The sequence below is a fragment of the Phyllobates terribilis genome, unplaced genomic scaffold, assembly GCF_046119375.1.
Source record: "Phyllobates terribilis strain yellow unplaced genomic scaffold, ASM4611937v1 Scaffold_11__3_contigs__length_659146591, whole genome shotgun sequence".
Classification (NCBI taxonomy): Eukaryota; Metazoa; Chordata; class Amphibia; order Anura; family Dendrobatidae; genus Phyllobates; species Phyllobates terribilis.
Genome location: NW_027362771.1, coordinates 52,623,686 through 52,637,875, shown reverse-complemented (window position 1 = coordinate 52,637,875; position 14,190 = coordinate 52,623,686). Strand labels below are relative to the sequence as shown.

The 14,190-nt window shown below is 37.4% G+C and overlaps 1 protein-coding gene across 1 annotated transcript in view; it reads right to left on the bottom strand.

Moving 5' to 3' along the window:
• NDFIP1 (Nedd4 family interacting protein 1) overlaps positions 1-12,053 on the bottom strand; it is an 84,443-nt gene extending 72,390 nt beyond the window's left edge. Inside the window, exon 1 of the mRNA XM_073651260.1 lies at positions 11,873-12,053. Coding sequence (XP_073507361.1) covers positions 11,873-11,905 — 33 coding nt within the window. The 5' untranslated portion in view covers positions 11,906-12,053. The remainder of the gene's footprint in view (positions 1-11,872) is intronic.
• Positions 12,054-14,190: the final 2,137 nt, after the last annotated feature.

Here is a 14,190-nt window from a genome sequence, read left to right as displayed (position 1 = left end):
AGGTGGCAGTGCACATACATGTATATAGTGTATATATAGAACATGACGCTATAAGTGGCATAGCACATACATGTATATAGTGTATATATAGAACATGACGCTATAGGTGGCAGTGCACATACATTTATATAGTGTATATATAGAACATGACGCTATAGGTGGCAGTGCACATACATGTATATAGTGTATATATAGAACATGACGCTATAAGTGGCATAGCACATACATGTATATAGTGTATATATAGAACATGACGCTATAGGTGGCAGTGCACATACATGTATATAGTGTATATATAGAACATGACGCTATAAGTGGCATAGCACATACATGTATATAGTGTATATATAGAACATGACGCTATAGGTGTCAGTGCACATACATGTATATAGTGTATATATAGAACATGACGCTATAAGTGGCATAGCACATATATGTATATAGTGTATATATAGAACATGACGCTATAGGTGGCAGTGCACATACATGTATATAGTGTATATATAGAACATGACGCTATAGGTGGCAGTGCACATACATGTATATAGTGTATATATAGAACATGACGCTATAGGTGGCAGTGCACATACATGTATATAGTGTATATATAGAACATGACGCTATAAGTGGCATAGCACATACATGTATATAGTGTATATATAGAACATGACGCTATAGGTGGCAGTGCACATACATGTGTATAGTGTATATATAGAACATGACACTATAAGTGGCATAGCACATACATGTATATAGTGTATATATAGAACATGACGCTATAGGTGGCAGTGCACATACATGTATATAGTGTATATATAGAACATGACGCTATAGGTGGCAGTGCACATACATGTATATAGTGTATATATAGAACATGACGCTATAAGTGGCATAGCACATACATGTATATAGTGTATATATAGAACATGACGCTATAGGTGACAGTACACATACATGTATATAGTGTATATATAGAACATGCCCATATAGGTGGCAGTGCACATACATGTATATATAGAACATGACGCTATAGGTGGCAGTGCACATACATGTATATAGTGTATATATATATATAGAACATGACGCTATAGGTGGCAGTGCACATACATGTATATAGTGTATATATAGAACATGACGCTATAGGTGGCAGTGCACATACATGTATATAGTGTATATATAGAACATGACGCTATAGGTGGCAGTGCACATACATGTATATAGTGTATATATAGAACATGACGCTATAGGTGGCAGTGCACATACATGTATACAGTGTATATATAGAACATGACACTATAGGTGACAGTGCCCATACATGTATACAGTGTATATATAGAACATGACGCTATAGGTGGCAGTGCACATACATGTATATATAAAACATGACGCTATAGGTGACAGTGCACATACATGTATATAGTGTATATATAGAACATGACGCTATAGCTAACAGTACACATACATATATATAGTGTATATATATAACATGACACTATAGGTGACAGTACACATACATACATATAGTGTATATATAGAACATGACGCTATAGGTGGCAGTGCACATACATGTATATATAAAACATGACGCTATAGGTGACAGTGCACATACATGTATATAGTGTATATATAGAACATGACGCTATAGCTAACAGTACACATACATATATATATAGTGTATATATATAACATGACACTATAGGTGACAGTACACATACATACATATAGTGTATATATAGAACATGACGCTACAGGCGGCAGTGCACATACATGTATATAGTGTATATATAGAACATGACGCTACAGGCGGCAGTGCACATGTATGTCATCTGTATAGTGTGTGTATATATATATATATATAGAACATGACGCTATAGGTGGCAGTGCACATACATATATAGTGTATATATAGAACATGACGCTATAGCTAACAGTACACATACATATATATAGTGCATATATATATATAACATGACAATATAGGTGACAGTACACATACATATATATATATAGTGTATATATAGAACATGACGCTATAGGTGACAGTACACATACATATATATAGTGTATATATATAACATGACGCTATAGGTGGCAGTGCACATACATATATAGTGTATATATAGAACATGACGCTATAGCTGACAGTACACATACATATATATAGTGTATATATATAACATGACACTATCGGTGACAGTACACATACATATAGTGTATATATAGAACATGACGCTATAGGTGACAGTACACATACATGTATATAGTGTATACATATAATATGACGCTATAGGTGGCAGCGCACATACATATATATAGTATATATATAACATGATGCTATAGGTGACAGCACACATACACATATATAGTATATATATATATAACATGACGCTATAGGTGACAGTACACATACATGTATATAGTGTATATATAGAACATGCCCATATAGGTGGCAGTGCACATACATATATAGTGTATATATAGAACATAACGCTATAGGTGACAGTACACATACATATATATATATAACATGACTCTATAGGTGACAGTACACATACATGTATATAGTGTATATATAGAACATGTCCTTATAGGTGACAGTGCACATACATGTATATATAGAACATGACGCTATAGGTGACAGTGCACATACATTTATATAGTGTATATATAGAACATGACGTTATAGGTGGCAGTGCACATACATGTATATAGTGTATATATAGAACATGACGCTATAGCTGACAGTACACATACATGTATATAGTGTATATATAGAACATGACGCTATAGCTGACAGTACACATACATGTGTATAGTGTATATATAGAACATGACGCTATAGCTGACAGTACACATACATGTATATAGTGTATATATAGAACATGACGCTATAGCTGACAGTACACATACATGTATATAGTGTATATATAGAACATGACGCTATAGGTGGCAGTGCACATACATGTATACAGTGTATATATAGAACATGACGCTATAGGTGACAGTGCACATACATGTATATAGTGTATATATAGAACATGACGCTATAGGTGACAGTGCACATACATGTATATAGTGTATATATAGAACATGACGCTATAGGTGGCAGTGCAGATACATGTATATATAGAACATGACGCTACAGGCGGCAGTGCACATGTATGTCATCTGTATAGTGTGTGTATATATATATGTAGAACATGACGTTATAGCTGACAGTGCACATACATGTATACAGTGTATATATATAGAACATGACGCTATAGGTGGCAGTGCACATACATATATAGTGTATATATAGAACATGACGCTATAGCTAACAGTACACATACATATATATAGTGTATATATATAACATGACGCTATAGGTGACAGTACACATACATGTATATAGTATATATAGAACATGGCGCTATAGGTGACAGTACACATACATGTATATAGAGTATATATAGAACATGCCCATATAGGTGGCAGTGCACATACATATATAGTGTATATATAGAACATAACGCTATAGGTGACTGTACACATACATATATATAGTATATATATATATATATATAACATGACGCTATAGGTGACAGTACACACACATGTATATAGTATATATAGAACATGAAGCTATAGGTGACAGTACACATACATATATATAGTGTATATATATATAACATGCCCATATAGGTGACAGTGCATATACATGTATATAGTGTATATATAGAACATGACGCTATAGCTGACAGTACACATACATGTATATAGTGTATATATAGAACAAGACGCTATAGCTGACAGTACACATACATGTATATAGTGTATATATAGAACATGATGTTATAGGTGGCAGTGCACATACATGTATACAATGTATACATAGAACATGACGCTATAGGTGGCAGTGCACATACATGTACAGTATAGACCAAAAGTTTGGACACACCTTCTCATTTAAAGATTTTTCTGTATTTTCTTGACTATGAAAATTGTACATTCACACTGAAGGCATCAAAACTATGAATTAACACATGTGGAATTATATACTTAACAAAAAAGTGTGAAACAACTGAAAACATGTCTTATATTCTAGGTTCTTCAAAGTAGCCACCTTTTGCTTTGATGACTGCTTTGCACACTCTTGGCATTCTGTTGATGAGCTTCAAGAGGTAGTCACCGGAAATGGTCTTCCAACAATCTTGAAGGAGTTCCCAGAGATGCTTAGCACTTGTTGGCCCTTTTGCCTTCACTCTGCGGTCCAACTCACCCCAAACCATCTCGATTGGGTTCAGGTCTGGTGACTGTGGAGGCCACGTCATCAGGCGTAGCACCTCATCACTCTCCTTCTTGGTCAAATAGCCCTTACACAGCCTGGGGGTGTGTTTGGGGTCATTGTCCTGTTGAAAAATAAATGATGGTCCAACTAAACGCAAACCGGATGGAATAGCATGCCGCTGCAAGATGCTGTGGTAGCCATGCTGCTGCAGTATGCCTTCAATTTTGAATAAATCCCCAACAGTGTCACCAGCAAAGCACCCCCACACCATCACACCTCCTCCTCCATGCTTCACGGTGGGAACCAGGCATGTAGAGTCCATCCGTTCACCTTTTCTGCGTCGCGCAAAGACACGGTGGTTGGAACCAAAGATCTCAAATTTGGACTCATCAGACCAAAGCACAGATTTCCACTGGTCTAATGTCCATTCCTTGTGTTCTTTAGCACAAAGAAAGTCTGTTCTGCTTGTTGCCTGTCCTTAGCAGTGGTTTCCTAGCAGCTATTTTACCATGAAGGCCTGCTGCACAAAGTCTCCTCTTAACAGTTGTTGAAGAAATGTGTCTGCTGCTAGAACTCTTTGTGGCACTGACCTGGTCTCTAATCTGAGCGGCTGTTAACCTGCGATTTCTGAGGCTGGTGACCTTGATAAACTTATCCTCAGAAGCAGAGGTGACTCTTGGTCTTCTTTTCCTGGGGCGGTCCTCATGTGAGCCAGTTTCTTTGTGGCGCTTGATGGCTTTTGCAACTGCATCTGGGGACACTTTCAAAGTTTTCCCAATTTTTCGGACTGACTGACCTTAATTTCTTAAAGTAAGATGGCCACTCGTTTTTCTTTACTTAGCTGCTTTTTTCTTGCCATAATACAAATTCTAACAGTCTATTCAATAGGACTATCAGCTGTGTATCCACCTGACTTCTGCACAACACAACTGATGGTCCCAACCTCATTTATAAGGCAAGAAATCCCACTTATTAAACCTGACAGGGCACTCCTGTGAAGTGAAAACCATTTCCGGTGACTACCTCTTGAAGCTCATCAAGAGAATGCCAAGAGTGTGCAAAGCAGTCATCAAAGCAAAAGGTGGCTACTTTGAAGAACCTAGAATATAAGACATATTTTCAGTTGCTTCACACTTTTTTGTTAAGTATATAATTCCACATGTGTTAATTCACAGTTTTGATGCCTTCAGTGTGAATGTACAATTTTCATAGTCATGAAAATACAGAAAAATCTTTAAATGAGGTGTGTCCAAACTTTTGGTCCGTACTGTATATCTAGAACATGACGTTATTGCTGACAGTACACATACATGTATATAGTGTATATATATAGGACATGCCCATATAAGTGGCAGTGCACATACATGAATATGGTGTATATATAGGACATGACGCTATAGGTGACAGTACACATACATATATATAGTGTATATATAGAACATGACGCTATAGGTGACAGTGCACATACATGTATATAGTGCATATATAGAACATGACGCTATAGCTGACAGTACACATACATGTATATAGTATATATAGAACATGACGCTATAGCTGACAGTACACATACATGTATATAGTGTATATACAGAACATAACGCTATAGCTGACAGTACACATACATGTATATAGTGTATATATAGAACATGACGCTATAGCTGACAGTGCACATACATGTATATAGTGTATATATAGGACATGACGCTATAGGTGACAGTACACATACATATATATAGTGTATATATAGAACATGACGCTATAGGTGACAGTGCACATACATGTATATAGTGCATATATAGAACATGACGCTATAGGTGACAGTACACATACATGTATATAGTGTATATATAGAACATGACGCTATAGCTGACAGTACACATACATGTATATAGTGTATATATAGAACATGACGCTATAGCTAACAGTACACATACATGTATATAGTGTATATATAGAACATGACACTATAGCTGACAGTGCACATACATGTATATAGTGTATATATAGAACATGACGCTATAGGTGACAGTACACATACATGTATATACTGCATATATATAACATGACGCTATAGGTGGCAGTGCACATACATATATATAGTGTATATATAGAACATGACGCTATAGGTGACAGTGCACATACATGTATATAGTGTATATATAGAACATGACGCTATAGGTGACAGTGCACATACATGTATATAGTGTATATATAGGACATGACCCTATAGGTGACAGTACACATACATGTATACAGTGCATATATAGAACATGACGCTATAGGTGGCAGTGCACATACATGTATATAGTGTATATAAAGAACATGACGCTATAGGTGGCAGTACACATACATTTATATAGTACATGACGCTATAGGTGACAGTGCACATACTTGTATATAGTGTATATATAGAACATGACGCTATAGGTGACAGTGCACATACTTGTATATAGTGTATATATAGAACATGACGCTATAGGTGGCAGTGCACATACATGTATATAGTGTATATATAGAACATGACGCTATAAGTGGCATAGCACATACATGTATATAGTGTATATATATAACATGACGCTATAGGTGGCAGTGCACATACATGTATATAGTGTATATATATAACATGACGCTATAGGTGGCAGTGCACATACATGTATATAGTGTATATATAGAACATGACGCTATAGGTGACAGTGCACATACATGTATATAGTGTATATATAGAACATGACGCTATAGGTGACAGTGCACATACATGTATATAGTGTATATATAGGACATGACCCTATAGGTGACAGTACACATACATGTATACAGTGCATATATAGAACATGACGCTATAGGTGGCAGTGCACATACATGTATATAGTGTATATAAAGAACATGACGCTATAGGTGGCAGTACACATACATTTATATAGTACATGACGCTATAGGTGACAGTGCACATACTTGTATATAGTGTATATATAGAACATGACGCTATAGGTGACAGTGCACATACTTGTATATAGTGTATATATAGAACATGACGCTATAGGTGGCAGTACGCATACATTTATATAGTGTATATATAGAACATGACGCTATAGGTGACAGTACACATACATTTATATAGCATATATATAGAACATGACGCTATAGGTGACAGTGCACATACATGTATATAGTGTATATATAGAACATGACGCTATAGGTGGCAGTGCACATACATGTATACAGTGTATATATAGAACATGACGCTATAGGTGGCAGTGCACATACATGTATATAGTGTATATATAGAACATGACGCTATAGGTGGCAGTGCACATACATGTATACAGTGTATATATAGAACATGACGCTATAGGTGACAGTGCACATACATGTATATAGTGTATATATAGAACATGACGCTATAGGTGGCAGTGCAGATACATGTATATAGTGTATATATAGAACATGACGCTACAGGCGGCAGTGCACATGTATGTCATCTGTATAGTGTGTGTATATATATATATATGTAGAACATGACGTTATAGCTGACAGTGCACATACATGTATACAGTGTATATATATAGAACATGACGCTATAGGTGGCAGTGCACATACATATATAGTGTATATATAGAACATGACGCTATAGCTAACAGTACACATACATATATATAGTGTATATATAGAACATAACGCTATAGGTGACAGTACACATACATATATATAGTATATATATAGTATATATATATATATAACATGACGCTATAGGTGACAGTACACATACATATATATAGTGTATATATATATATAACATGACGCTATAGGTGACAGTACACATACATATATATAGTGTATATATATATATAACATGCCCATATAGGTGACAGTGCACATACATTTATATAGTGTATATATAGAACATGACGCTAGAGGTGGCAGTGCACATACATGTATATAGTGTATATATAGAACATGACGCTATAGCTGACAGTACACATACATGTATATAGTGTATATATAGAACATGACGCTATAGCTGACAGTACACATACATGTATATAGTGTATATATAGAACATGACGCTATAGGTGGCAGTGCACATACATGCATATAGTGTATATATAGAACATGACACTATAAGTGGCAGTGCACATACATGTATACAGTGTATATATAGAATATGACGCTATAGGTGACGGTGCACATACATATATACAGTGTATATATAGAATATGACGCTATAGGTGGCAGTGCACATACATGTATATAGTGTATATATAGAACATGACGCTATAGCTGACAGTGCACATACATGTATATAGTGTATATATAGAACATGACGCTATAGGTGGCAGTGCACATACATGTATATAGTGTATATATAGAACATGACGCTATAGGTGACAGTGCACATACATGTATACAGTGTATATATAGAACATGACGCAATAGGTGACAGTGCACATACTTGTATATAGTGTATATATAGAACATGACGCTATAGGTGACAGTGCACATACTTGTATATAGTGTATATATAGAACATGACGCTATAGGTGGCAGTACGCATACATTTATATAGTGTATATATAGAACATGACGCTATGGGTGACAGTGCACATACATGTATATATATAACATGACACTATAGGTGACAGTGCACATACATGTATACAGTGTATATATAGAACATGACGCTATAGGTGACAGTACACATACATTTATATAGTGTATATATAGAACATGACGCTATAGGTGACAGTGCACATACATGTATATAGTGTATATATAGAACATGACGCTATAGGTGGCAGTGCACATACATGTATACAGTGTATATATAGAACATGACGCTATAGGTGGCAGTGCACATACATGTATACAGTGTATACATATATATAGAACATGACGCTATAGGTGACTGTGCACATACATGTATACAGTGTATATATAGAACGTGACGCTATAAGTGGCAGTGCACATACATGTATACAGTGTATATATAGAACATGACGCTATAGGTGACAGTGCACATACATGTATATAGTGTATATATAGAACATGACGCTATAGGTGGCAGTGCACATACATGTATACAGTGTATATATAGAACATGACGCTATAGGTGGCAGTGCACATACATGTATACAGTGTATACATATATATATAGAACATGACGCTATAGGTGACTGTGCACATACATGTATACAGTGTATATATAGAACGTGACGCTATAAGTGGCAGTGCACATACATGTATACAGTGTATATATAGAACGTGACGCTATAAGTGGCAGTGCACATACATGTATATAGTGTATATATAGAACATGACGCTATAGGTGACAGTGCACATACATGTATACAGTGTATATATAGAACATGACGCTATAGGTGGCAGTGCACATACATGTATACAGTGTATATATAGAACATGACACTATAGGTGGCAGTGCACATACATGTATACAGTGTATATATAGAACATGACGCTATAGGTGGCAGTGCACATACATGTATACAGTGTATATATAGAACATGACGCTATAGGTGGCAGTGCACATACATGTATATAGTGTATATATAGAACATGACGCTATAGCTGACAGTGCACATACATGTATATAGTGTATATATAGAACATGACGCTATAGGTGGCAGTGCACATACATGTATATAGTGTATATATAGAACATGACGCTATAGGTGACAGTGCACATACATGTATACAGTGTATATATAGAACATGACGCAATAGGTGACAGTGCACATACTTGTATATAGTGTATATATAGAACATGACGCTATAGGTGACAGTGCACATACTTGTATATAGTGTATATATAGAACATGACGCTATAGGTGGCAGTACGCATACATTTATATAGTGTATATATAGAACATGACGCTATGGGTGACAGTGCACATACATGTATATATATAACATGACACTATAGGTGACAGTGCACATACATGTATACAGTGTATATATAGAACATGACGCTATAGGTGACAGTGCACATACATGTATACAGTGTATATATAGAACATGACGCTATAGGTGACAGTACACATACATTTATATAGTGTATATATAGAACATGACGCTATAGGTGACAGTGCACATACATGTATATAGTGTATATATAGAACATGACGCTATAGGTGGCAGTGCACATACATGTATACAGTGTATATATAGAACATGACGCTATATGTGGCAGTGCACATACATGTATACAGTGTATACATATATATAGAACATGACGCTATAGGTGACTGTGCACATACATGTATACAGTGTATATATAGAACGTGACGCTATAAGTGGCAGTGCACATACATGTATACAGTGTATATATAGAACATGACGCTATAGGTGACAGTGCACATACATGTATATAGTGTATATATAGAACATGACGCTATAGGTGGCAGTGCACATACATGTATACAGTGTATACATATATATATAGAACATGACGCTATAGGTGACTGTGCACATACATGTATACAGTGTATATATAGAACGTGACGCTATAAGTGGCAGTGCACATACATGTATATAGTGTATATATAGAACGTGACGCTATAGGTGGCAGTGCACATACATGTATACAGTGTATATATAGAACGTGACGCTATAAGTGGCAGTGCACATACATGTATATAGTGTATATATAGAACGTGACGCTATAGGTGACAGTGCACATACATGTATACAGTGTATATATAGAACATGACGCTATAGGTGGCAGTGCACATACATGTATACAGTGTATATATAGAACATGACGCTATAGGTGGCAGTGCACATACATGTATACAGTGTATATATAGAACATGACGCTATAGGTGGCAGTGCACATACATGTATACAGTGTATATATAGAACATGACGCTATAGGTGGCAGTGCACATACATGTATACAGTGTATACATATATATATAGAACATGACGCTATAGGTGACTGTGCACATACATGTATACAGTGTATATATAGAACGTGACGCTATAAGTGGCAGTGCACATACATGTATATAGTGTATATATAGAACGTGACGCTATAGGTGGCAGTGCACATACATGTATACAGTGTATATATAGAACGTGACGCTATAAGTGGCAGTGCACATACATGTATATAGTGTATATATAGAACGTGACGCTATAGGTGACAGTGCACATACATGTATACAGTGTATATATAGAACATGACGCTATAGGTGGCAGTGCACATACATGTATACAGTGTATATATAGAACATGACGCTATAGGTGGCAGTGCACATACATGTATACAGTGTATATATAGAACATGACGCTATAGGTGGCAGTGCACATACATGTATATAGTGTATATATAGAACATGACGCTATAGGTGGCAGTGCACATACATGTATACAGTGTATATATAGAACATGACGCTATAGGTGGCAGAGCATTAGGCTATACCAGGCTCCGCATATAATAACCACACAGCAATACACGGCCGCCTCTCGTACACCGCGTCCCCTGGTTTCCGGGTGTCAGGCTGCAGTAGATCAGCTCTGGGGCCTAGTACATGGCGGCTCATCCTCGGGCTTGCACAGACACCTCCCGCCCCTCCACATACATACCTGCTGGTATCTACTGCTGCTCTGCTCCGACATGTCAGCTGGAGATGACCAGGCAGAGGCCAAATAGACCCGAGAGCGAAGAGAACAAGACGGCGGCGGCCGAGGAGAGCAGATGGTGAGAATGATCCAGAGATGATAACACTGCCCAATGGAGGGAGGAGGGAGCGCGGTGAGGAGGAGACTGGCTGAGGGGAGCTGTGCTCAGCGAGCAGCACTGTGTGCACACATAGATAGTGTATACCGTGTACACGGCATACAGGCTGTGTGTATATACTCAGCATGCAGCCTGTATATCTATGTACTTTATACTGTCTGTGTATATATATATATATATATATATATATATATATATACCGTATACAGACTGCGTGTATATACTCAGCATGCGGCCTGTATATCTATGTACTTTATACTGTCTGTGTATATATATATATATACCGTATACAGGCTGCGTGTATATACTCAGCATGCAGCCTGTATATCTATGTACTTTATACTGTCTGTGTATGTATATATATATATATATATATATATATATATATATATATATATATACCGTATACAGGCTGCGTGTATATACTCAGCATGCAGCCTGTATATCTATGTACTTTATACTGTCTGTGTATATATATATATATATATATATATATATATATATACCGTATACAGGCTGCGTGTATATACTCAGCATGCGGCCTGTATATTTATGTACTTTATACTGTCTGTGTATATATATATATATATATACCGTATACAGGCTGTGTGTATATACTCAGCATGCAGCCTGTATATCTATGTACTTTATACTGTCTGTGTATATATATATATATATATATATATATATATATATATATACCGTATACAGGCTGTGTGTATATACTCAGCATGCGGCCTGTATATCTATGTACTTTATACTGTCTGTGTATATATATATATATATATATATATATATATATATATATATATACCGTATACAGGCTGCGTGTATATACTCAGCATGCGGCCTGTATATCTATGTACTTTATACTGTCTGTGTGTATATATATATATATATATATATATATATATATATATTATTATTTATTATTATAGCGCCATTTATTCCATGGCGCTTTACATGTGATAGGGATATACATAACAAAAGCATTTACATAATCTTAACAAAACGAGTCAGCGACTGGTACAGGAGGAGCGAGGACCCTGCCCGCGAGGGCTCACAGTCTACAAGGGATGGGTGAGGATACATTAGGTGAGGGTAGAGCTGGTCGTGCAGTGGTGTGGTGGAGCGATGGTTACTGCAGGTTGTAGGCTTGTCGGAAGAGGTGGGTCTTCAGGTTCCTTTTGAAGGTTTCCACGGTCGGCGAGAGTCTGATATGTTGGGGTAGAGAGTTCCAGAGTAGGGGGGAAGCACGGGAGAAATCTTGTATACGATTGTGGGAGGAGGAGATAAGAGGGGAGTAGAGAAGGAGATCTTGTGAGGATCGGAGGTTGTGTGCAGGTAAGTACCAGGAGACTAGGTCACAGATGTATGGGGGAGACAGGTTGTGGATGGCTTTGTATGCCATGGTTAGGGTTTTGAACTGAATTCTCTGGGCAATGGGGAGCCAGTGAAGGGATTGGCAGAGAGGAGAGGCCGGGGAATAGCGGGGGGACAGGTGGATTAGTCGAGCAGCAGAGTTTAGGATAGATTGGAGAGGTGCAAGAGTGTTGGAAGGGAGGCCACGGAGCAGGAGGTTGCAGTAGTCGAGGCGGGATATGATGAGGGCATGCACTAGTGTTTTTGCAGAGTCTTTGCTGAGGAATGCATGGATCCGGGAGATGTTTTTGAGTTGGAGTCGGCAGGAGGTGGAAAGGGCTTGGATATGTGGCTTGAAGGAGAGATCAGAGTCCAGGGTTACCCCAAGGCAGCGAGCTTGTGGGACTGGGGAGAGTGAACAGCCATTGACGTTGATGGATAGGTCGGATGGGGGATGTGAATGAGAGGGTGGAAAGATGATGAACTCTGTTTTATCCATGTTGAGTTTTAGAAATCTGTCGGAGAAGAAGGATGAGATGGCGGACAGACATTATGGGATTCTGGTTAGTAGGGAGGAGATATCGGGTCCAGAGAGGTAGATCTGTGTGTCGTCAGCATAGAGGTGATACTGAAAGCCGTGAGACTCTATGAGCTGTCCCAGGCCGAAGGTGTAGATGGAGAAGAGCAGAGGTCCTAGAACTGAACCTTGGGGGACACAGACAGATAGGGGGCGAGATGAGGAGGTGGTGCGTGAGTGGGAGACGCTGAATGTCCTGTCTGTTAAGTATGAGGAGATCCAAGA